The sequence below is a fragment of the Alosa pseudoharengus genome, unplaced genomic scaffold (genome assembly GCF_046254945.1).
Source record: "Alosa pseudoharengus isolate Yale_2024_CS ecotype anadromous, Long Island Sound unplaced genomic scaffold, YU_APseudo_1.1 YU_APseudo_1.1_scf_18, whole genome shotgun sequence".
Classification (NCBI taxonomy): Eukaryota; Metazoa; Chordata; class Actinopteri; order Clupeiformes; family Clupeidae; genus Alosa; species Alosa pseudoharengus.
The window spans coordinates 9,568,081-9,594,313 of record NW_027468650.1 but is presented as its reverse complement, the minus strand read 5'-3'; the positions used below and the strand labels follow the sequence as shown (position 1 = coordinate 9,594,313).

The 26,233-nt window shown below is 45.6% G+C and overlaps 1 protein-coding gene across 1 annotated transcript in view; it reads right to left on the bottom strand.

Moving 5' to 3' along the window:
- Positions 1 to 472: 472 nt before the first annotated feature.
- Positions 473 to 26,233, bottom strand: part of ptprn2 (protein tyrosine phosphatase receptor type N2) — a 158,882-nt gene continuing 133,121 nt past the window's right edge. Inside the window, exons 15-23 of the mRNA XM_076291430.1 lie at positions 22,781 to 22,928; positions 21,999 to 22,072; positions 15,198 to 15,275; positions 11,258 to 11,377; positions 10,684 to 10,850; positions 7,867 to 7,920; positions 5,618 to 5,682; positions 3,421 to 3,494; positions 473 to 606 (exon numbers count right to left, since the gene is read on the bottom strand). Coding sequence (XP_076147545.1) covers positions 535 to 606; positions 3,421 to 3,494; positions 5,618 to 5,682; positions 7,867 to 7,920; positions 10,684 to 10,850; positions 11,258 to 11,377; positions 15,198 to 15,275; positions 21,999 to 22,072; positions 22,781 to 22,928 — 852 coding nt within the window. The 3' untranslated portion in view covers positions 473 to 534. The remainder of the gene's footprint in view (positions 607 to 3,420; positions 3,495 to 5,617; positions 5,683 to 7,866; positions 7,921 to 10,683; positions 10,851 to 11,257; positions 11,378 to 15,197; positions 15,276 to 21,998; positions 22,073 to 22,780; positions 22,929 to 26,233) is intronic.

The window sequence follows — 26,233 nt, the reverse complement described above, 5'->3', positions numbered from 1 at the left end:
GAAAGAAAATAGGGGAGGGAGGATATAAATCTTTTATAGATATATTTTTCATTGCTACCACCACAGGAAGGTTTTGTTCTAAAAACATTTTCCGTTAGAATACAACACATTTATGAATATGCTCACAGAGTCACACATTTACAAAAAGTGTAGAAGAGGAGGAGGAGAAGAATTGTGAAAAGAGAGAAGGAAAGTGGGTGATGCATTTTGTTTATACAAAGAGAGATGTAAAGGGTAGAGGGTGGATAAGGAAGTGGAGAAAGACTGAGGAGGTGAGGTAAGGACTTTGTATTTACACAGGCAATGGAAAAAGGTGTGTGTGTGGGGGGGGGGCAGGTGCATCCATCTTCAAAAGGAGTGAGAGAGAGGAAGAAGGGAGGCTAGAGTCCTCTTGAGGAAGAGTGCGGGCAAGGAGACAGGGGAAAGAGGGAGTGAGAGCCTTAGAGAGAGAGAGAAAGAGAAAGAGAGAGGGGGGGGCATCAGAGGTGCAGAGAGAGGACAGCTGCCAGTCTGAAGAGTGACTGCTCACGACCCTCACTGTGGAAGAGCTTTGAGGATGGCGTTCACCTCTTCAGCCACTGCTGTCAGAGCAAACTCAAACTGCTCCTGAAAGAGAAAGAGCGGGAGAAAGAGACAGAGAGAAAAAGAAGAAAATAATGATTTCAATTGTCACTTGCTTTGCAATAGAAAGCAAAAATGCACCTCATGCTCTAATCTATATTCTCTGGGGGGCTGAGATGCTTCTAGCAGGTGAAAGACCTTCAAGTGTGTGTGTGTGTTTGCAGGTGTGTGGGTGTATGAACATCTGATTTTTTGTACTTCAATGTGTGTGCCTCGGGGAAGCAATTCAGGAACATTTTTCATTGCATTCATGTCTTCTGTGTGTGAGTGCCTGCGTGTGTGTGTGTGTATGTATGCATCTGTGCTCTTTGCAACGCTTGAGATCTGCCAGTCTTTAAATAAGCATCTAACTCAGACTGGAGTCTGAGAGTGACTCACTTTATTTCCCTGCAGGGTTCTGGCCTGTATCGATCGCTTGTCTGAAGACTGACCCCAAAACTAATGTTTGAAATTCCACCCCTCTGCTGGTCATAGACTACTCACAGTGGTGGGTGTTTCAGAGGCTTCAGACGTGGGTGAAAAAAAAACTCACAAATACCCTCCAGAAGTAAGTTTATCTTGATTGTTCTTGATTCACAATACAGTTATAAAAGGTCAGAGTGCTGTCGTCATTTTCCCTCCACTAAACAACCCCCAGCCCACAATAAAAAAAAGAGGCAAAAATGCATGTTAACAGAGTTTGCCAAAATAATGAAGTCAGATGTTATTTTTATAAGGCTGCTCTCAAGGCGAGACACAACATTATTAGGCTCCTACCACTAGAGGGAGGCAAACATCAGAAAGAGTTCAAATGAGGTAATTATCAACAACTTATCAAAAAACATTAGCTTATCATTTCAACACTTGCTTCAAATATTCAGTCACATTAAATGTTACATCAAAGGTAAAACCCAACATTTTATGAAATTGTCACATAACATTCCTCCCTGGATTTTTATTTACAATTGCAGCATTCTCTGGCTATAAAATCATTACTCTACTTTTATTCTATTTGGACTTAAAAGCTATGGCAGGTAGTAGTCTTATGTTGGTTCAGAACTGAAATTTCTCTTGTAAAAACACTAAATGTATGCAACTGGATGTTTGATTAGAGAGATGTGGTTAAAATCAGTGCTTTAATAAAAACTATGAGTGATGCTGTGGTAGCTTGGACAAACATGAATGGCATGGAAACCCTGGCAGACTCGGACAAGGATGTGCTGTAATTGACATTTCCACGCTCACTCTTTACGCAGAGCCTTAAATGACTCTGAAAGCTTCAGTGCTCGTCATTGGTATGCAGCGAGACGCACCCGCGGTTTGTTTAAACCCATCAAAACAAATTCTCCAGAGAGCACCCCGTCGCCTCGTAATCAGATATTTGAAATTTGTCACGCGTCTGGATAAATGAATTAGATAGGCTACTTTGAGAGAAAAAGAGTGAGGAAAGCACCGTAAATTTATAAATAAATAAACAGCACCCTGTGGTGATGTACATCTTCACAGACCTTCTACAAAAACAAACTCTCACTGGAAACCAAAGAAGAGAAAAGGCAGGGGCTGACTAACAAGTCTATCAGTAGGTTCAGATTGGCTTTGTCACATTGTTTTTATGTCCAATAAATGTGTGATAGCCAGATGATCCGTTAATCTAATGAAGCCATGGTGACAAATCCTTGTTGTCCATCTCGAAAGCCTCTCAACTGAGTGAAGCTCCTAGTAGGAGGATTTAAAACGAATCTCCAAGGTAACTACAATCAATGTTGCCTTTCATTTTCGCATGGCAATATATTGACTATGTCAGTGTTTCTCAAACTTTTTCAGACCAAGGACCACTTAACCAATAAAAAAAAAACTCACGGACCACCTAGCTAAAACAAAAAAGTAGACCTACTTAAACTGTATATTACACAATAGGCCTAATCACTGAACCACCTTGCTAAATGTCTTTGCACCTTGCTTATTGTGTCAGAGGATTCATATGTTTTCAACCGGAGTAGCTTACATTGGTTCAAGTTGGTTCAATATTGCAAACAACTCATCTATATTATATTTTACCACGTCTGCTCACGGACCACTTGGCATAGCTTGCGGACCACCAGTGGTCCCCGGACCACACTTTGAGAAACACTGGACTATGTGACTGTTGAGATAGCAAATTGATTTCATATCCTAAATAATTATGCTAACGCTAGTGGGCTATCCCTGCATGGGTCCGGAAGTGGTGCAGAGAAGTGATTACACCTGAAGCTCCACGCTGGGTTTAATGAACTTGGTGGTGTTTAATACACTCCGGTGGTGTACAGGTTGGGGATACACTTTAGGTTAGATCAGCTAACTAAAACAATGAGCGTACTATAACAGGCATTGGGGAGTGCTTCCCTCAGTATGAGCTAAACCAGTTGATGTGGCCTTCTAACAGTGTATTTGGGCTGTATGTGTGGGTGGGTGAGTGGGTGGGGTTGATAATGTAGGTTGGTAATGTGCTCCTTCTCTGCTTTGCCATCCAATGGTCTGTTTAGAGGCCTTTCTCTATTCCCTCTCGTAGAACCCAAATAAAACAACCAACGCAGGCAATTTGCCCCTTACTCTCCCTCCTCTCTGAGAGATATGAACAACAATGGAAGGCCCCAGAACAACCTCCTCCCTCTGTCTGATAACTCTCAGTCTTGTCTCGCCACTACCCTCACCATTTCTTAAGAATTAAAGACAAATCCCTCTATGGGTGAGATGACGCACACACCTCCTCCACCTTCCCTCCCTCCCTCCCTCCCTCCCGCTCTTTGTGCTCAGAGCCCCAGGCAAACTGAAGGGCCTTACCTTTGTCTGCACCATGCTGGGCCTCTGGTCTCTCAAGTGCTCCAGGGTAGCAGCAATATCAATCTCTTTAGCACCTGCAACAGACCGCAAATTGGACTGAGTTCAAAGAAACCCTGTAATCCTGCATGCATCTGTCAATCTCTCTCACCCTTCACTCTCTCTCTCTCACTCTCACACACACACACACACACACACACACACACACACACACACACACACACACACACACACTCTGGGTATCACAAGGCTAAAAGAAGCATGCAGTGATTGAAAATTATTGCACTCATCCCCTTCAGAAGGTCTGGCAAAGAAGCTCGTTGTCTGTTTGAAATGGAACGCCACACTCTTACAGGTACGTGATGGTGGTGGGGACCTGGGTGCCTAGTGCTGGAGGCAGACAGTGTGGTTTCATGGTTTCATGGGAACGACACTCGCATGTGGGGTTTTTATTGTCTGTGTGGGAGTTGTATTGAGTGAACCTTAGCCATGCTCATTTCTTCCCTTCCGAGCTTGTCCAGTAGCTCCGTTGTTCACCCAGCCGCTGTGATGGTCGTGACAAAGAGACCCAAAATCAGACAAAAGTGATATAAACTCCCGATTAGAAAAAGGACCTCCATTCACCTTTAGCTTGAATGACTTTAACAACTGGAGTATTGTTGGGCTCACTCATAAACGAGAAACTACTGGGGGGGGCAAAGCTCACAAGGGCTCATTTTAGATTCACTCGTTCCCTGAAAGAAAGGAGACCCCCTTCTCCTCAGAGAGAAGGGATGGAGTGAGAGGGTGAAGGAGAGAGAGAAAGAGAAAGCTAGAATCCTTACAGACCTTTTTTCCCTCCCTTTTTTCTTTTTTTTTTCCCCCCTGAAAAGAAGCAGAGTGCAGCTGGGTTCCCAACTCAAAAAGTGCTCCAACACTTTCAAGTCTTAAGAAGTGTTGGATTCCTCAGTTTAGGAGGGAGAAGCCTCTCTTCCACAAGAAAAGACTTAGGGAATAAAACAGCATTCTTGAGTAATTTACAATTCATTCTGAGAAATCGGGGGTGGGGTGGGGTTTGGGGGGGTGGCAAGAAAAAAACGTCAGAAAAAGAAAACGAAGAGGAGGAGGAAGGAGGAGGAGGAGGAGGAGGAGAAGGAGGAGGAGGAGGAGGAGGAGGAGGAGGAAGGAGAGTGGCAGCGTAGCCGTTCCCATCAGCCTTTGCTGCTTTGATCATACAAGTGCACACTGCAAGCAGCAACCTGGGCCCCCTTCTCAGGCCGGACAAAAGGAGAACCAGGGGAGAACCGGCCGAGACCCCAGCGCCGAGGCCCCTGACAGCCTGGGAAAGGGCCCTCCCAGTGGGCACAGCCCTGCCCTGTCTCTGGCCTTTGATCTCTCATTATGGAGGGAGGTGGCCGGCATGGTCAGGAGGCCCGAGGTCCCACTGACTCCGACAGGCACCGGGGAATGGCCGGGGTCACGGCAGATGCACAGATGACCTGTTCTGCCCAGGGAAGAGGATGGAAGGAGGGGGGGAGGAGGTGGAGGAGGCAGGGGCCAAAGGAGGAGGTTTCAGAGGGTGGGAGCAGAGGGCGCGGAGGCCACCCCATTGTCTTCCCGGCCAGTTTCACATGAGCTGGTTTAATTTTATGCAACCCTGCTGGAGGTTGGAGTTTGGGAAGGGGAGAGCACAATTTGTCCGCTGCTAAGTCAGGCTAGACCATGGTGTGAGATCCAAAGACCAGATCTGACCGCATTTCACTGGACCTCTGGAATTACTGTGGTCCTTTTGAAAGATACATGGAGAAATTCTTTATTTTTTTCACTGACTAGAGAGTAAATACTTTCAACACAAAGAAGAAAACAAATCTAAAACCTAAACCGTCAACACCTCCTGAGAGAATTTTCTTCTCCTCGTTTTGTTGGGAATTTTTGTAATTTACTTCAGTTCTCAATCCCTTTTCCTTTTTCTCCCTCCATCCCTCCCTCCCTCCCTTCATCCTCCACCCTCTCTTGTTCTCCTCAGATTCTTGAGTATTCAAGCAGGACCCTCAGTCATCCTCTAATGCATTGCGAGACCTTCTGCTGAAAATTGAGGCTTTAGTGTTGCCACGGCAACGCCTCCACACACGCAGAAAGAAGAAGGATGTGTGTGTGTGTGTGTGTGTGTGTGTGTGTGTGTGTGGGTGGGTGGGGGGGGGGGGGGGTTTCCGACTCCCACCTTTAGCCATCTTATTGAGGACCATGTCAATCAGGATGTATGTTCCGCTTCTCCCAGCGCCATCACTGCAAACAATGAGAGAGAGATAGAGAGCAAGGAGAAGAGGGAGAGAGAAAGGGAGAGTGAGAAAGAGGGAGGGAGAGGGTGTGTGAAAGAGACAGAGTCTCATTAGTACCACTGGAAAAGAGAAAAAAAGCAGAAACCTGTTTGGCTTCAACATTACAAGAGGGCTTGCCTCTCTCAAACATAAACAAATTGCTCATTTCTTTCCTCTTATTTCAGTGTCCTTGTTTGCTGTTGCATCATTACCGAGCATTTGAACAATAGTTCTGTGGTAAATAACAACAAAAAAGAGTCTAATCCTCCTGGTAGTCTGTTTACTTTGTGAATATCACTGTTTATGAGAGCGAGCCAAGTAAAACCCAGATATGTTTGAGAACTGATGTGACATGACAAACTGTAATTATTCCAATACAAAACAATACAATTATCCGAGTGTGAGCGCCTTAAATAAAATGGCTATTGATCCGTGCTTTAATGAGGAAAGTCAACTGGCAGTGAGACAGCTGAAATAAGAACTGTTTAGGGATGAACGGCTGCTGCCCAGAAATAACTGGGAATCTTATTTCAATACTTTCTTCCTCAGAAAGCATTTCAATGAGTGTGTGTGTGTGTGTGTGTGTGTGTGCTGTGGCTGCTGTTGTACACCTTTCTATCACATTTGGATAGAAAGAATTTAAATGTGTTTGAGAGACTGACAGAAAGAGAAACTGAACAGAACAGAAAGAGAGTTGTACATGCATGTGTGGACAAATGAAAAAGATTGTTTTTTGTCCTATGTCCTTGTGAGTGTATTCTGTGTATCAAGCAAACATTTCCAGCTGCCTACAGTCAGTATAATACCAGCGGACAACAAGGCACTTTTACAGGCCTCTAAGCCAACCCCATGCCTCCATATCACACTGCTGTCATACAGACTTGGACACAGCCCTCTCTTCCATTGGCTGCGAGTGCACATCATAACGAGGTGCACATATGTGTCTGCCTTTTAATTGCAGGCTGCAACGCGTGTTAACTGGTGCGCAGAGCTAGCATCCCGCTAATAAAGTCCCTGGCAATCAAACCTCCCAGGCTGCACCGGGCTCAGAAAGCGGATGGTTCATTAATCCTCGGTTACCTATTCCACAGCACACAATCTGGCCTGTGTGTGCTGCCCAGGATGGCTACACTAACCTGCAGTACAGCTGTGCCTATAAACACAGGGCCTGTGTTCAGAACACCCCCTCATTCACTACATAGTCAAGTACATAGTGTACATTTTTAGAATGGTAATTCACTACATAGGGCACTACATAGTGTATACTTTTAGAGTGGTAATTCACTACAGTACATAGTGCAGTACATAGTGTATACTTTTAGAGTGGTAATTCACTACAGTACATAGTGCAGTACATAGTGTATACTTTTAGAGTGGTAATTCACTACATAGTGCACTGTGTAGTGAATAAGTGTAGTGAATGTTCTGAACGTAGGCAGTGACTTGTAATGAGTGTTATACATCTCCAAGCAGACACAACACCAGGGGCAGGCTGTGCATTCAAATGCATGCGGCATGCTATGCAAATCCTTGTAGATGAGAGTCAGGGAAGATGGAGGTTCTGGGTTTGATGAGAAGGGGTGACCCCCCTATTCTGACCTCCGTGACCCCTCAGGAGCGGAGAAGGTCATGCTGCATTATTTAGAGCCGCCCGCTCGGCTAAGACGGGCTCTTTTTTCGAGCGGGAGAGTGCGCAGGGAAAAGGGCATCAATCACAGGCATCAGTCACGACTGCGCGGAGAGGCAGACTCTGCGGACGCCATCTGCTCTCTGGGGATGAATTCACCCACACAGAGCCCTGCCCAGCTCCCTGCCTATTGTCTGAGGGTTTCAACACACACACACACACACACACACACACGCACACACACACGCACACACACACACACACTGTTTTCTGTGAGAATGGCAAATGACTCGTCTCACACACACTGTGAGTCAACTGATGGAATTCAACAGATCCAAATGAAAAGCGCTCTGGACTGAGATTGTGCCACTGCCAATGGCTACAGCCAGATGTGACTGAAGGGGTTCTCAAGTGCTCCAAATCTATCACAGAGCCCAATGGAAAACAATTCAAAATTCTCCCTTTGCATCAGTCGCTGTGTGTGTGCGTGCGTGTGTGTGTGTGCTAAGAGGTAGATATACTTGCCTGCAGTGGATTATGACTGGACAAGAGCGACCCCGGTAGCACTTGTTAACCTTTCTGTTGTGAGAGAGAAAAAGAGAGAGGAAAGGATGCCATAAATGACACGAATGAATGACAAGAATAGGACAACTCACTCCAGCCCCTGCTTCTCTGGTCATGCTATACAGCTCTATCTGGGCTTGGGTTAGGAGTTGAAGGTATTATAAGAAAACTGAAATCAGAGTTTCTTCAAAGTAACCAGAATACATTCCCTGAAGTTGGATCGTCCCAGAAAATTACTTTTTATTGTGAGGTTCATGGCCTACTCATACAAGAGTTTTGTTGACTCCCACACAGTTTTAAATATGCTGAATGGAATTAGACTTTCAGTCTTTTAAAGTATTTAGACTGATCTTCCTCTGCTTGAATGCACACAGAAACAACATCCTATTTGCATACACTTTCAACTGTGATGGAAAACTGTGACCGTTCTTTCCCCTCAATTAAAGTGGCTTGTCAATCAAAATCATCCGGAGACAAAACGAGTGAGCGTTAAGCAATTCAAAGGAATTTGGTCCTTTTAAAACTCCATATTGTGACATGCTGTTAGAGTGGTGATGGATGCTGTGGAGAGGTGGTGCAATCCATTGCACATTAACCCCGCACAATTACCAATGTTACACGCCTGTAAAAGGAATGGTGAGGGTCCACACTTTTAGAACACGCACACACACACACACACACACACACACACACACACACACACTCACACACACACACTCACACACAGACACACACACACACACACTTACACACACACACTTACACACACACACACTTACACACACACAAGCAATTACAAAATAATGACTACATGGGTTTTGTTTTAATGAAAGCCAATTTCTTTTCTGGTAATTCCAAAAAAATTTACTAATAAGCTGAAAACCACAATGGATATTTTCAATTGGGCAGCTAACCGACAAAATATATAACTCACTTCTAAGGACACGTTTTATTTAATCTATAAATAATCAACACAGTAGTCTAAATCAATATTGTCAGACAACTGACTGGTTTACATTCTGACTGTTTTTAGCACATAAAACACATGTAAGGGTAATATTTTAACAGATTAAATGTAAAATTGAACAGCAAACCAACATCCAACCGAAATATAAGAGCGGTTTTTAGCAGAAGGCTGGTTCAATCGTACAACCCATGTGGATTTGTAGGAGCAGTGGTTGGGCGCACCTTCATGCGAGTTTGGGGCAGGTGGGACCGGAGGAGTTAGTGGGGAGGCACGAGAAGGAGCGAGAGAAGTGGGCAGTGGGCAGGAAAACCAAATGAAAAAAAGAGAGGGATACAAAGAGAGAGCGAGAGGAGAGGAGGCAGGGAAACAGCAAGGGCCTGGCTGAAGAGACACAGTCTCCAATGATCACTTTTGTGACTATGCAACTGGACTCATATTACTAGCTGCAACATCACAAAAATGACACTGGCAACCGCTAATTAGCTGGCCAAAAAATAAAAAAAGAAAGAAAAAGAAAAGGGGAAAAAAAAATCAAACCAGAAACAAAAATGTTGTGTTTGTCTCCTAGTCTTTCAGGAGAGTACGTGAGAAGCCAGAAAGCAGTGCATAGAAACAAGCAAAAGGAATAAGTGCTTTTGTATATAATCCTGGAGGAACCTTAAACTGTAACTGTTGTGAAGTACAAGTGAGAGTTGGATGGAGAAAACTTCATTTCGAATCTCATTTTGACTTTTGCCTTTGCTCCCTTTATTGAAATAGGTCTGTAAACACAATACAGTGTTTTTGTATGGGTGGATGCAAGATTATCTCCTCTTGAAATCTTCGAGCTGGTTGCTTAATAGCTGCAGTAAGTGAATGGGCATCTATTCAAGTCAACCAAAATCCAATATCCCATCCACCACATTTTGAGAGCGAAAAAGCAAACAGAATTATGAAGAGGTTTTACAATCTCTCTCTTGGACTCAGTTTAATTTCCTCTTCTTTCATTTCAGAGACAGCAGTGAGAAAGAAAGCTTTTTTTTTTGCTCACAAAAAAGTGCAAAACAGACAAAACAAACCGTGTGTCCAAACAACCACACACTTCCTTCAAATGTGTGTCTCTGGTCAAACAGTGGAGGTGGTGGCGGCGGATCGAAGCCTGGCCCTCTCCGCTGAGGTATATATTCTCATTTAAAGGGATTTTCGGACTGCTCGCGGTCTGACCCAGGGGAGGCATTACAGGCCATCAGAGCTCGCTCACACACCAACCCGAGCAAACACACTTCATCGGCTTCCCCCCTCTCTCTTGCCCTGCTTTTACGGCTGGACATTTCACATTTAATTGCCTGTTTAAATTAAGGATTGCCATGCAACATGGACAGTTAATTTGCTGCCAAGAGTGTGTGAGTGTGTGAGTGTGTGTGAGAAAGATAGTGTATGTATGTGTGTGTGTGTGTGTGTGTGAGTGTGTGAGAAAGATAGTGTGTGTGTGTGTCTGTGTGTGTGTGTGAGAGAAAGATAGTGTGTGTGTGTGTGTGTGAGAAAGATAGTGTATGTATGTGTGTGTGTGTGTGTGTGGGTGTGTGTATGTGTGTGTGTGTGTGTGTGCAGACTGAGGCCTGAAATGGACGGTGCACTGGAAGAGACACCTGCTCTTAGTCAGACAACAACATGAGTAGAGGGAGGAGAGGAGTAGAGGGAGGAGGCAGACTTAACGAACAGAGGGCAGTGGGCAGCAATCACGGAGGGGGGCGTGGGGGAGTGGTCAGAGTCAGCACACTCCAGCTCGCTCCGGTTAGGGCTCTCATCTGCTCTAGAAATGGCCACCTCACCTGCGGAAGTCCAGCAGGGTCCTGGCCGACTCAGGGACACTCTGGTCCATCCAGGACAGGAAGTGGAACTGCGAGACAGTGCGCGTCTCGTTGGTCTGCACGTTCTTCAGGTAGAAGCTGCGCACCAGGAAGTCCTCGCACCAGATGTGCTCTGACACCAGGTTCACCTGCAGAGGCAGAGCAGTATTGGAGTACTGGTATCACAGCATCATGTGAAGGACACAATTACACTGTAGTGTTTTAGACCGGGGCGCTTATTTCAAATATCGTCTGAAAGTCTTTGCTCTTCAGATATTCTCTTCTTATCACATTCTCAACACATCATTTTGTATAGTGTGTGTGTATTAATCTGTGTGTGTGTGTGTGTGTGTGTGTGTGTGTGTGTGTGTGTATTAATGTTAGAAGTTTAAGTTGAAAGAATTTGGCAGACACTTTTGACCAAAGACATTCACTGAATACATAATATCATTCAGAAATATTCATATTTATAACTTTTTAGATTTATAACTTCCTACTCTCCTCCCCCTCTCTGCCTAACACCCTGCTTGACCCATGCGTGCTGTCTGTGACGTACCTCGTAGATGTGGTAGAGGCTGGAGCCCTCATCGGGCCAGTACTGCTGGCACTGCTTGTTGCCGTTCTCCGACAGGGGGGTGAGCATGACGACCACCACACAGCCACTCTCCCACACCATCTAGACACACAAAGACACACACATAGAGACACACACCCACACACACACACACACACACACACACACAAAGTAAAACAAAGGTTAATTCCTGAACATTGAAACAAACATTCCTTATTTTGGCCAGCTGAGATGGTGTGGTCATGGCACACAGATAAATGGGAGTGTGTGTGTGTCTGTGTGTGTGTGTGTGTGTGGGGGGGGGGGGTGTCTGGTGGATGTATTGATCAATACGTTGATGCATTGCATTCCATAAGGAAGTCCTACATACTCTCTAAGTGGTTGCAAAATGCTCTTTTCATTACATGATTGCTGATCAAGAAGCAGTCTGAGAGGGTCTGCAAACTCATTGCGTTCGCCTGGCATAACACTCATGCACAATGCGCTCCTAATTCCAGCCATTAGTGTAATAGCACTCAATGCTGGTGAGACCCAGTTACAAATGCAGCCTCTCCGACGGTGGCCAAATCATCCATTGTTGTTTGTCAGTTACACTGCCTATCCCTCTACAGCCTGGTGAGCAGATACTGCTCCATCACAATCTTCCAATCAAGGACTGATTACAGCCGTGCAGACAAGGTGAGAAAGACTCTTCAGCTCATTAATTACAACAATCAGGCAATTAATGGCGAAGCGGCAAATTATAACACAAGCCCAGAGCCCTGGCAGAGTTGTCTAACATTGTCAATCAAAGTGTTTGTCACGAGCGTCCGAGTAAACAGGTCCGACATTACATTCTGTCGCACTTCCTGATAAGATTGACCATCATCAGTGTGTTTACACGTCAGGGAGGGGGGGGCGCGTTCACTGTAGCAATTTTGCCGCCAAAATTGAACATGACATTTAGCGGCTAAAGGGACGGGCTGAGTGGAAACCTCTGTGTGAGTGAGTGAGTGCCATCTGTCTGTCGCCAGAGCGAGGCTGGTGTGATCAGAGGCGTCTGCGCCTGGCTTGCTCGCCTGCTCCCATAGCTCACGGCTGACAGCGGCGAGCTGGAGTAACTGGTAGCGCTAAAGCTAGCAGCCTTCGCGCTCCGCTCCATTTCCCCTTATCACACTTTAATGTGTCCTTGGAAGATCTAGGGCCCCACGGAGGCCATTAGCAAAATGAGGAAAAAACACTGACTTTTATGAGCACCATAAAAATACAATGGTCCTGACCGTAAACTAATCACACACGCACGTGTGATGTATCCCCACGGAGACATTAGCAGAGATGTGCCAAGATGACATGCCACACAATAAAAGTGCCAATCCCCACAACCAACCAAAAAAAAAAGCTACGCTATTTTAAACATATACCTACCTACATATGACACACCAAAATAATTTCATCTAATCTAATAAGGTGGGAAAACAATACCTCTCATTTCTCTTTATACTTTTTATGTTACATTCTTTTTGGCCTTTTATCCTCATAGAAAATCTTTGGAAAAAATCTTCACACTGATATCTTTCCCATTCTGCCTTTCAGTGTTTCAGAATCCAATGTCAAGGCAGAGAACCATGCAAACAGGTTAGCACACTTGGCTGTGTTTCTGGCTCAGCCTGTCATGGCCCCGTCTTTTCTGTCTCTGTGTACGCTGGGCAAAAAATGGTGGGTCCTTTCATGTCTCTTCCGCTAGTTCAGAGGACGATGAGTCACATACCATTACAAGGCTTTCATAAGCCTACAGAAATGTTTGTGTCTTTTAAGACTTACCCACCTAAATTAACTCTAACTAAATACCTTTTCAGAGAGAGAATTTAATTTGGTGGATATAGCTATAAGGGTTTGCCTAAATGAATATGTTTAGATATTCTGAGCATTTGGAGTATCTGGATGCAGAAAAACCAATTTGTGTAGGAGAAGAAACTGCTGAACGCCCAACGTAGTCGATATAATCCGGCTAAAATGTCAATAGTGCGCTGGAGATGGATAAGGCTTACTCAGGTGCAATGAAGGAATTGTTCAAACAGGGAGACAGACAGATGCTGAGAGAGAAAGAGAGAGAGAGAGAGAGAGAGAGAAAGAGAGGGTGGGAGGGGGAGAAGAAGAGAGAGAGAGAGAGAGGGGGGAAGAGCACAGGAGAGTGGATTGAGGGAATGGGGGAGGAAAGAAGGAGGACAGGAGTGGTGGATTAGGCAGAGATTTGGGGTTCGGGGGAGGGGGGGTGGCTGAGTGAGTGTGTGTGTGTGCGCGTGTGTGTGTGTGTGTGTGTGTGGGGGGGTGTTCTGGGCCCCTGTGGGGATTAGACAGAAGCCCAACCTAAAGAGAGGTCTCCTTCACCTCCCTCCATTAGCCTGTCTTGCCCAGCCTCCATTTGGGCCTCTTTCTCCGATGCGGGGGAGAAGGGGAGCACCATTTCAAATAATGAGCACTATTAACATAACTCTCAGGCCGGATAACAAAAAAAAGAAAGAAATAGAAAGAGAGCCTCATTATGAATAGTTGTAGAGAAGGTTGCATTAAAAAGTTTAATCATTACCACTTTTATTTTATTGAAATGCGTGTGCAGGGAGGATTCAACTGTGCCTAATTTGCAGGTAAAGAGTTAATTCAATTTAGATAATGGATATTTACTTGTTAATTGACAAAATGGCAGCGATGAAAAAAACAAACAAACAATGATGATAAACTTTTTTGTTGTTGATGTTTGCACAAACAGGCAATTAATTGGAATAAAAAAATGACAAAATCAACACATTAAATAGACAGCCAACCAGTTCAATCAAAGTGCACTTTTCAAACAAAGGGCTAACACAATGGAGAGATCAAATCATAATTGAAGTGTTAACATGGAGACCTGAATTTCAGCAGCACAATCTCATCCATTAGCGAACAACACAACACTGGTGCAGCCGCTCTCCGAATGAGCCACATTTGTGGGCACAAGGACTACAAGGTCAGAACACAAGCCAGTCTCCCTCTCTCTCTCTCTCTCTCTCTCTCTCTATACACACACACCTGAACAAACACACACACAAGTGCAGACACACAGATACGCACACACACCTTTTTAAAACGACCATTCCTCCACTGCCTGCCCACCCACGAGACCAGCCTCTATAGCAGACCAGGGGACCATCTGGTGTCGTGGTCTCTTCAACCTGTGCCTCTGTTTCTGCAGTGGGCAGCAATGGCTCCTCCACAGCAGATGAGCGGCCTGCACTGACTGGACCTAATTAGCCTAATATGTTTCCATAAGACCTGCGCTGGCTAAGGCTGGATAACGGCAGCGCTCCAATCCTCTCTCCACAGTATCAGTTTCAGCCGGGGCTTATGACGTCCGACAGTGCGCTCCATAATAACCGAATGGACGGACAGGCCAATATCGGGAAGTGGGCATTAGTCACATCCTGTTGGAGGCTTGTGCCCTGAGTTGTAATCGATGAGTGTAGGGGTCCGTGAAAAACAATGGGAGATTTATTTAACCAAAGCCAGGTGTTTGTGTAAATGGAATGGATGATTTCATCGCTGTAGCATTTGATTAAAACCGAAAGTGATATTGATCGATCAAAGTCTCATTTGCTGTCGTATGCGCATTATAATGAACAATGGCACTAGGGATGATTGATTGCATAAAGATAATTACTAAGCTATTAAACGTAGGCCTACTCTGTTCTTGGATGAACATTACTCCATCAACAGACATATTTCACATATAGCACATGAAAGCTGTGTCCAGTTTTATCATATGTAAAGTATGTAAAGGGAAACTCTATGTAATCCATCAGTAGCCAGGTTCAGTGACTGACATAAATGCAAGAGCCTTCAGAGAATGTTGTATTTTTTGTATTTATGCATGCACTGTATGAAGGACTTGTTTCAAGGTGAGGCTTACCTGCCAAAAATCAGCCACAGTAGAAGGCAGTGGACCTTGGGCAGAGATGTAGGCAGGGTTACGAGGATCATGATCCATCTGAGAAAAGAAAGAGAGAGAAAGAGAGAGAGAGAGAGAGTTAAAGAGAGATTAACACCCTTTCATTAGAATCCAGTTATTGTGGATGACTGATCAGTAATCAATAATCTCACACGCTCTCACGCACTACAATGGTCAGCTTTTCACAAAGGTTGATTCTCTCACATGACATGCCACACACACATTGCATGGTCTGGTCCCAAATATATACCTGTAGATTGTTTCTAATTATCCAAGACAAAGTGTACCCTCACTAGATTTACTTAAAGAGGCACATGTTTGTATGGCATGTTTTCAGAACTTAAAATAAAAAACAAATATGAAGTGAAATATGGGATATATTTATCTTTGGCTCTAACCACCTGTCAAATCAACACATCCTTCATCCCTCGTTTCCCCAGAGGCATTTACGGTCTCTTTATTTTTCTGTCCAATTAGAAACATCTAGAAAGAGGATTCCTGACCACCATAATGGCTTTTGGCACTTCAAACCAATCACAACCTCTCTGCAACACTTTTCTGTCATTTTGGGCATTTCTTAAAAAAAAAAATAAATAAATAAAAAAAAAGCCTTGTCTCATGTGATAACATACCAGTTGTCAAATCAACAAGTCATCAATGTCAATGATGAAACTGGGTGCAACAAATAAGCATCCAAGAACGTGCGTGTAATCACAGATCACAGATGGATCATCAGAGCCAAATCACAGAGAAATAATTAGATAAGACCTCAGAGAAATCAGCCGAATAGCCACTAATGAGCAGAGCACCTATACTAGCATACTTTTCCCCCCTTTCACTTCCTTCATCCTTTCATCCCTCCATCCATATTTCTTCCCTATCTTTCCTCTCCCTCTCTCTCTCTGACTCTTTCTTTCTCTCAGCATGTTTATTCTTTCATACATCTGATTACAACTTACCAAAGATACAGTGTGACATTAGTACACACAAATATTGATCAAACTCTCAGCAAGGATATACACTGCTGAAAAAAGGGACACTTACAGTTTTCCACAATTGTTAAAACACATTTTTTGAAACCTTCCACCCTTTTCTCCATTCTCAAACTACATTCACAGAATGTCTGACAGTTCTTGCAAAATAAAATCAGAGTACCGATCCAGTGTATGATTGAAGTGTTCCCTTAAGATATGATTGAAGGGTTCCCTTTTTTGAGCAGTATATATGTGTGTGTGTGTGTGTGTGTGTGTGTGTGTGTGTGTGTGTGTGTGTGTGTGTGTGTGTATGTATGTGTGTGTGTGTGTGTGTGTGTGTGTGTGTGTGTGTATGTATGTGTGTGTGTGTGTGTGTGTGTGTGTGTGTGTATATGTGTTTGTGTACGTATGTGTGTGTGTGTATATGTGTGTATTTGTTTGTGTACGTGAGTGTGTGTGTGTGTGTGTGTGTGTGTGTGTGTGTGTGTATGTATGTGTGTGTGTGTGTGTGTGTGTGTGTGTGTGTGTGTGTATGTATGTGTGTGTGTGTGTGTGTGTGTGTGTGTGTGTGTATATGTGTTTGTGTACGTATGTGTGTGTGTGTGTATATGTGTGTATGTGTTTGTGTACGTGAGTGTGTGTGTGTGTGTGTGTGTGTGTGTGTGTGTGTGTGTGTGTGTGTGTGTGTGTGTGTGTATGCCTGTGCTTACATGTGTGTGTCATCAGTATGCAGACAGCGAGCTGTTAGCTGCATCCTCCCTGTCTCTCCTGCTCTCCAGCGTACAGCGTTCTCCTTAAGCCCTTCAGCCTGAACGCAGAGCCAGTAGAAAGCCCATTATGCCGGCACTAGCGTAACGGCACTATCGTAACGGCGGCAGACACCAGCGCTTCAGTCAGCCTCCCTGACTGCCTGTCACATGGTGCAGAAGATGGCTCGCGCTGACGCGTCCCCACCCTAGGGTGCCCATGCTAACCTGTCTGCACAGCAGTGTGAGGAGACATCGATGAGTTTAGACTGGAGAGTCTTCTCTGCACCTCACTTGGTGTTCTCTTTTAGGATTCCCCTATGTGTATTTGTGAATAGTAGACACTGACTTTGTCTTTTCTGTGTGTGTGTGTGTGTGTGTGTGTGTGTGTGTGTGTGTGTGTGTGTGTGTGTGTGTGTATGTATGTGCTGGGTGTTGTCTAAATGGTGTTGGTGTGTATTTCTGCGATTTCAATATCTCTTCTCATCTCTGACAACAGATGGAGGTGACTGACACACCAGTTGAGAGACTGACTCTGAGGGGAGTGAATATTTACTGACTAAAGCGGCACAGCCTTCTCTGCCCACTCTCCAACCTTTAGATGAAGCAGCATTTAGTGCAAAAAGTCAGCCGCGCTAAAAAGTAGCGCTTGTGTCCATTAAGAGCATCGAGCCCAATTACGGAGACCGAGAGGAGATTTGCCCTCTTCTGCCATTTGATTGAAACATTTTACGTGCGTGTGTGTGTGAGTGCTGTGTGAGTGTGTGTGTGTGTGTGTGTGTGTGTGTGTGTGTGTGTGTGTGTGTGTGTGTGTGTGTGTGTGTGTGAGAGCTGTGTGTGTGTGTGTGTGTGTGTGTGTGTGAGAGCTGTGTCTGTGTGTGTGTGTGTGTGTGTGTGTGTGTGTGTGAGAGAGCTGTGTGTGTGTGTGTGTGTGTGTGTGTGTGTGTGTGTGTGTGTGTGTGTGTGTGTATGTGAGAGCTGGACTACACACACCAGTCTCACTGTGCTTTGTCTCCATGCTCCCCCTCTCTGAGCGCAAGGCTTTTAAACGCTGCTGTGTGTTGGATGGCCAGGGCCCACAGTGTGCCCCTCCCCTCCCCTCCCCGTGTTCTAAACGCCTGGACGACTCTGAGCACGCTGGAGAGCGTCCTTCACAGCCCACACCAGCAGGAAAAACACTACAACTCCATTCATCAAATATATATATAAATACATCTCTCTATCTCTACACACACACACATATACACATATATATAGACCTATCGGCACCATCGTTCAAGAAATGACTTATGCCAGCAGGATGGTGATAGAGAACACTTTAATCATGACTAGGTGGAAGGCAGGAGTTAGGGAAAGCTCATGACACAGATCCACTTATTACTCAAAAGGAAATTCGTCATTGCTTCAGAATCCAGCTATTTTGTTGGAACACAAAGGCCAGAGCACTTAGTGTGCAGGGGGGAGTGGATGTGCTGCACTGCAGCGCTCAGGGTTGCCTCCATTGTCTTCTGATCGGTGAGAGAGCAGAGCCGGGGCTAGCCTTGATCACACACTCTTATTCTCATGCTCAGTGTGTGTGTGTGTGTGTGTGTGTAATTGGTGTATACGAGTGTACTAGTGTGTGAAGTGTGAGATTTTTCTAACCAGGCACTCAGGCCGGCAATATTCCACCGCTTCTCCCTGCATGGTGTACAGCAACGGGGGAAAAAAGCAGCGAGATGTTGAGAGAGAGAGAGCCAAATGAGCAGGAGGAGAAAACAATAGAGACGGAGAGAGAGATGGAGAGAGAGACGGAGAGAGAGATGGAGAGAGGGAGAGAGAGATGGAGAGAGAGACGGAGAGAGAGATGGAGAGAGAGACGGAGAGAGAGACGGAGAGATGGAGAGAGAGATGGAGAGAGAGACGGAGAGAGAGATGGAGAGAGATGGAGAGAGAGACGGAGAGAGAGATGGAGAGAGGGAGAGAGAGATGGAGAGAGAGACGGAGAGAGAGACGGAGAGAGAGATGGAGAGAGAGACGGAGAGATGGAGAGAGAGATGGAGAGAGAGAGACGGAGAGAGAGAGATGGAGAGAGAGAGAGGGAGAGAGAAAGGCACGGCAGGAGAAATCAACTTGGAGTGTAAAAAAGCACTAAAGGTGAACGAGAGGACGTTTCGCACAGCTCTCTGGTGGCCATCGAAAAACAAAAGCATCGGAGTCCCCTCGCGACTCACCCCGCCCAGGACCACCGCCATCACGACTCCCTCGGCGAGCACGAGGTTCGCACGGCTGCCGTCACTCCCACCTATCCACTCCATAGTTTTCGCCAAAGAATGGGAACTCTAACTGAACAAAAGGCGACCGAAAAGGGGACCGCGAGAAATAAACCATCTAATTTGGCATCCGCAATTACGGTGAATGACAACCCCCATCATTACTCCATACTGTAAATGGATACAATTGTTCGCCACAACCTTAATTGTTGGAAGGGAGCAATTTGAATATAAGAGCAATTATAGCTGTGAACAATGATGACAGGAAGCATGTTCGAGGCGGTCTCTGATGGCCTGTTCGGCGGTTTATGAGCGGGCCTATTAAACCGGTGGCATTAGCAGAGAGACTCGGAGATCATGTCTGTAACTAAAATCTAATGACTTTAAGTAGAGGAGGGTGCTATTTTGAGAGTCAATCAAACAAAAGCACCACAGTCCTCTGACTCCAGGTTGGGTCTAACCAGCATCCATAGAAGAAGACAATAGTGTGTTAAAGTGTAACTTTCAAACTCTAATGGGGAGACTGGTGTGTTATGTGCTCTCCTAGGTGATTTAGAATTCTGCTGTGATTTTTTTAAATTTATTTATTTATTTATTAAATAAAGAGTATCGGCACTGTGAAAGGGGCAGATTGCATCTGCCTGCTGTCTGCTAGACCTGTGAAGTGCCCGCAGCAGGACCTCACCTCGCCGTGGACGAGAGTGGCTTCCTGGGCAGAGTGGTGAAAGGTCAAACTGCTACATCTCCAATCTCACTTGTTACCACGACAACATCAAGATGGGATTCTTTTGAGAGGCACTCTTTCAGGTTGCTCTAAGTGAGTTTGTAAGTGTGTGTGTGTGGGTGTATCTGTGTATGTGTGCAAGAGAGAGAGGCCTTTGTGCTTGTGGGGATGTGTGTGTGTGTGTGTGTGTGTGTGTGTGTGTGTGTGTGTGTGTGTGTGTGTGTGTGTATGTATGTTTGTGTGTGTGTGTGAAGAACAGATGAAAGTGCAAAGAGTCCAAAAGGTCACAGTGTCATCCATTCCTCCTCAGACCTCACACAATTCTTTTACATTTCAAGAAGGTTCACACACGCACACATACTCACACACAGACCCACACACTCACAGAGCCTTACAGAGAGACATACAAACATACAGCCATAGAATGGACAGAGGACACAAAAGCTCATGATTCAGTCTTGGGCCACTCCACCCCCCCCCAACCCGAAAACCTAATGAGGAGGAAGCTGTAATGCTGACACACGTAATTACCCCCCCGTCATTCCAACTACCCTGCTAAACCCCCCCCCCCCCCCCCACACACACACACACACTAGCCCTCTCCTGTTGTTGTGCTGTGTGTAATTACCCCCCTCAATATCCCCCCACCCCACTTGCCTCTCTAAATCAGCCATCGCTACAGCAGCTCTGCGTCTGATTAGCGACGCGGGGGAGCTGGGCGCTAACTCCCTCTCTTCCTCTCACCTCTTTTGTCTTCCTCTCAATGAAGCCACCTCCCCAACAGCAAGCTCACCACACCCCTCCACCCACTCCCTCAACACACCTCTCACACCAAAAAAAGACCACAAAAAAGAGAGAAGGCGTGTGTGTGTGTGTTTGCGTGTGCGTGTATGTGTGTGTGTGGAGGATGGGGGTGTTGGGGTTAAAACCAATGCAGAACAATTCTTGCTCAAGCTCCCAAGTTCCACCTCGATCCTCTGTCCTTCAGCGCAATTACCCAGAGGCTTATTGATTATTGATGACTTTGCGATTAGTTTCTCGAGGAGGGCATGGAAGAGAGGAGAGGAGAGGAGAGGAGAGGAGAGGAAAGGAGCTTGGTTAGAATGGATACACAGATGGATGGATGGATGGACAAGTGGATGGATGAGTGGCCTTGGATTGCCTGGTTCTTTAATAAGCACTTGTTTGTGCAGCCTGCCATCAAATCCCCCTCCTGGCCGCTGTAGGGCCCGAGCCTGTGCAGATTTGAAATGCATAGCTTCCTGTTCTTTTAATGGAATCTCTCCCACTCTCCCCTTCTGCTCCTGACCTCCTCCAGCCAAATCATAAATAGCATATATATATATATATATATATATATATATATATATAAATACATAATATGTATGTATTTCTACCCCAGTTTTGCTACAGCTTTGAAAAAGAAATACTTAAGCACTCAAAGCCCTAAATGGAATTTGGTCTGTGCAATAGCAAGGTCTCTCTTTTGTCACTGCTTTCTCTCCCTCCTGTCTTGGCTCTGTTTCTGTCTGTTGTAAAGAAGGGGTGGCCCTGAGAGCGTGCTCGGTGTGCGGCCAACATGTGCACGTCTCGCCGTGAAATCGGGTCTGGCAGCTTTCCACCCCTTTTTCGCTGTTTAAAGGTAAGGCTCATCTCACGAGACGAGGCGCCGATCCGCCCCTGAGCTGGGGCAGCGGAGGAACAAAGGCGGCGAGATCAATGCCCTGATGAATAAAATATCACACCCCAAAAAAAATAAAAAATAAATAAAATACCAAAAATCCCTTTCATTGCAATTCCATCTCAGCTGATACGGCAGAGATCATCCTTCAGGCTTATAGTGGCGTAGTCATTTCACATAAGTTTGGCAGAACATACGTATGAAACTAATAACGATGGCTGAGTTATCTGAATATCACTGATTGCCAAAATGCATCTTAAGAAAGCAATGGGCAAAAAGAAAGGAAGGATGAAAAACAAAAAAAGGTAAAAGATGAAGGGAAGAGAGTAAAAGCCGAGGGAGGGCGCAGTTGCTGGCAGTCTTTCAGACACATGCTGCTACTCACAATGGGACTGGCGTTGATGTAATCTGAGTTGCTGTGGTTGTTCTCAGGCTTCAAGGTGACTCGGGAGTGATCGTCTGAAATGGAAACACATAATTTTAGTACTTCTTTCTCACTCTCTCTCTCTCTCTCTCTCTCTCTCTCTCTCTCTAGGATTCCTGTGTTTCACGCCCTCGCACTGCATTTGGTGGCAACACTTCATTTAGGAGGAAGCAAGAGCACCGTCTCCTTTTCCGAGCTCATATCGGTGAATATCTCCACTTGAGCTTGAAGGGAGCATGCAGAAAGGCACTGCTGCATCATCAATGCTTCTCCAATCCCAGCGAGCTCCCAACTCCCACCTCATCCCCCAAATCTTCCTCACCACTAGATTTCACACTCAAAATGGCCTCTATAAAGATTTTTTTTTTTCTTTTTTCCTCAGCGCAGCTCAGCGTAAGAACTCGGTGGGTGTACGATGACTACATCTTTATTATGTCTTCTGGACCCCAAAGACTCCATGTTCTGGACCCCAAAGAGCCCAAGCCTACAATTTACAGCAGGGTATTTTTCACACCCACAGTCGGGCTTTGAGCACATTTTTTGTTAACCCAGGGCAGCTCAGTTTATAGAGGTCAGTGGGTTGCTAGTGCCCTCAATGGCAGCTCAGCTCAAAGATCCCCAGCAGAAGCTCAGGACTCAGCAGGTTGTGTCTTTTTGAAAAAAAGGCGGTTTAGGGGGGGGGGGGGGGGGGGTGGTTTGGGGGCTGGAGGAGATGAAGAGGGGTGAGAGGAGGGGCTACTTACAGACGAGGACCCCGTTGGGTCGGTTCCGCTGGGCGTTCTGCGTCTCCTGGCCCACGACGGAGGCGCCCGGCTCAGCCTGATAGCTGCAGAGAGCCTCCCACTCCTTCTCCAGACGGTTCTTGTTCTTCAAGTGGTCCTCCATGTAGGACTGGAGAGAGACAGATGCAGAGAGAGAGGGAGGGAGGGAGGGAGAGAGAGGGAGGGTGAAAGAGAATGAGGTTAGAATGTCACAAGAACAAACTTACACTGGCAAACACTTTCTAAAGTACAGAGCATAAAAACCGTCTGTGCCACAAAGATTAGACACTGGGAGACACACTTACATCTAAGCAAAGAAATAATTTATTTTGATTATATGATTTGACGCAACAATACACTTATATAGCTGAAAGCTATTTCAGTTGTCCATTGTGAGGACCACATTAACACAGCTAGGTTGTCTGGAATCAAGAATTGTATTGAAATGTGTGTGTGTGTGTGTATTTGTCTGAGTCTGTTTTTTGTGAATATAAGCGTCTCCTGCCATGAGTAGACGCATTGTGAGGCTCCTGGTCCGACCTCACCATTCCCACCGGCCCCAGCGGCCTGCCTCGCCGTACACGGCCACAGAGCCTCTGGACGCACGTCAGCCCACTGATCCCCCCACTTACACCACCCTAGGCAGCAGCCGCAGACAGCTAATCCCGCACCTCTGCGCTATGCATGAGCACGACACCACCGGTGAGAGAACGACAGAGGGAGAGAGAGAGAGAGAAAGAGAGAGGAAGAAAGAGAGAGAGAAAGAAGAGACACAGACAGGGGTAGAAAGAAACAGGTGGAGGGGAGTAGAGGTAGAGAGAAAGAGAGTGAGGAAAACAGATAGAGAGAGAGAAAGAGAGAGAGGAGGAGGGGGGTAGACGGCCTGACAATCGCAATTAAGACTCCTGAAAGGTCCGTCTGCATCCACGCGTACTTCAGGGGTGCTTCAATCACCCCTTTCACTGCTTGCAAAAACGCTGATAAGATTGTCTGCGTCTAAGCCGTCTCCCCGAGAAGACCAAATTGAATTGAATTCACCAGAGACAAAGAAGGGAGGGAGGAGGGAGAGAGAGAGAGAAAGAGAGCAAGGGAGAGGGAGATTGTGGCAGAGAGGGAGGAGAGGGAGAGAGGAAAAAGGGAGAGAGGGAATAGGAGAAGAAGAGAGAAGGAGGCTTGTCTGACAGAGCTGTGGGTGTGGCGTGTGCACGTATGTGTGTGTGTGTGTGTGTTGTGAATGTATACTGGTTGCTGGCTTGATGTTCAGACTCCCTGTCCTCCCCTAAGGGCACTGCACACATACAGTTCTGTAGCAGTGCTAGACTGGGTTAGTGGATTGCACACTCATCACCTGATGTTGGGAGGGACCCTCTGTGCTTGCCTTGGAAAGCTATCCTCAAATGCAAAAAGGGAGCCATCAAACAAAACCCTCACCCTCACACAAAACCTCAAGAGCAGCACCTTCACAGATGGATCCACAACAACATACACAATATCCCCACCACACCCAAAAAAACACAACCCACTCACACACACAACTTGATTCATAGTTGATTAGTCGTTCTGTCCAAGACTCAACAAAGCCTTCTGTCACCATAATAGTTAGGAGCGACAGCACTCAATCAGCCTAATAGTGCTATAAACCCTGATGTAAACACGCTCAAAGGCAGCAAAATAAGCTCTTAGAAATGCATTGAACTTTAGGACAGGAACCACATAAGACATGTGATGTTTACGTCCTCCATTCAATGGGCAGTATATTCTGTCACTATTTCTTTCCCTCTCTATCTCTCTCTCTTTTTCATTTCCTAGATAAGTCATATCTTAGAAGATTATGCTTCATATGACAAGCAACTTAATAGAAGGCTATTACTGCCCATGTTGAATTCATAATTTAGTAAGGGGAAATGACTTTGATTAAAAAGCCTTGGTAGCGAAATAATGAGATTAACCTCCTCTGGATGAAAGAAAAAAAAATACATTCTTATAATTCGCCCACTGTCCCTGTTTCTGTTGAAGCCACCACCGCTACGCTAGCCAGTGGCCTAATCACCTGTGTTCTCATTAGCTATTTTTACTCACCTAAGCCGAAGGTTCAGCTCGAGCCTGCTAGAGATGACCTCATGTGGAATTTGGAGAAAGGTCCCTATTTGAGAGTGTTATATATCAACACCATGTGTTTTCATTGTAATTCGGCACAAAAGTCCTGCACACATTTACATTCAATGACAAAATGTTTTTATTCTTACTAGTGGCAAAGTTTACTTTACTAGTCATTACTTTACTAGTCTTTTTTTCTTTCATCCAGAGGAGGTTAATCTCATTATTTTAAGACTGAGAGGGTGCCTATTATTGCCCCTATGTCCATCTGTCATCTACTGGTTAACACACCTGCTTTGTAAGCTACAAATTTGCTGCAGAAATACTAAGTGCGTACAGACCAAGCTAATACATCTGATCTGACCATTTGTAGTTTTGTGTTGAATGGGGAGGGATGGGATTTTGCTGGAATGCACACACACAGCATGGTAATCCTCCACTCAACAGAGCAGGTGCCTCCTTCAAAACGCTTTCAACCTCAGCGGAAAAAAAAGCCCCTCAAGATTACCTTTAACATCAGCTTGATCTGAGCTCATATAACGCGAAGCAAAATGACCCTTCACTCCATTGCCTTGAATCTCTGGATTCTTCGATAATATCAAAGATGCCCCCCCACCCCAAACAAAACAAAATGGTAGCCTGCTTTATTTCTCTAGGGAAGGATACCCCCCCACCACCACCTCAACAAAGCCTGGTGGTGTACAGAGGATTGGCGCGGGATAGGCGCTTACCTGCTGTCCTTTGTTGGCGCTAGAGTAATAAGGTTTAGGGGGAGAAAGTGTAACAGAATTACTGCCAGCCAATCAGTAGGCCTAGATGACGGGGTGTCGGAGCCAACTCCCCCTAATCCCCTTAAACAAGCTTCACAGAGGAGGGGAGGGGAGGGGGTTTGGGACAGGGGGGTTTGGTGGAGCACAGACCTGGGAATAGAGAGTGCTTGGGGCGGGAAGACACAGCAGCTGAGGTAATGGCGGAGGCGGAGGCGGGGGTGGTGGTGGTTGTGGAGGGTCTGGAAGGAACAGCCTCGAGAATAAGTGATTGGTGCTGCTGCTGTGTCCACAGAGAAATAAACACTGTGTGTGCATTAGTGTGTGTGTGTGTGTGAGCATGCATTAGTGTGTGTGTGTGTGTGTGTGTGTGTGTGTGTAAAACTGCGTGAGTGAATTCATCAATGTGTGCTACTGGGGGAAAGAGAGGGTGCATTATTATCCCTATTTATGAGCTGAGACAATCAAGGAAAACCAGACCACAGCATTCTTCGCAATTAGCCATCGACTAAGTCATCAGCCAGGTAGGGTTCAATTTTGTTTTGGCAGAGGGTCTTTATTATTCATTTTC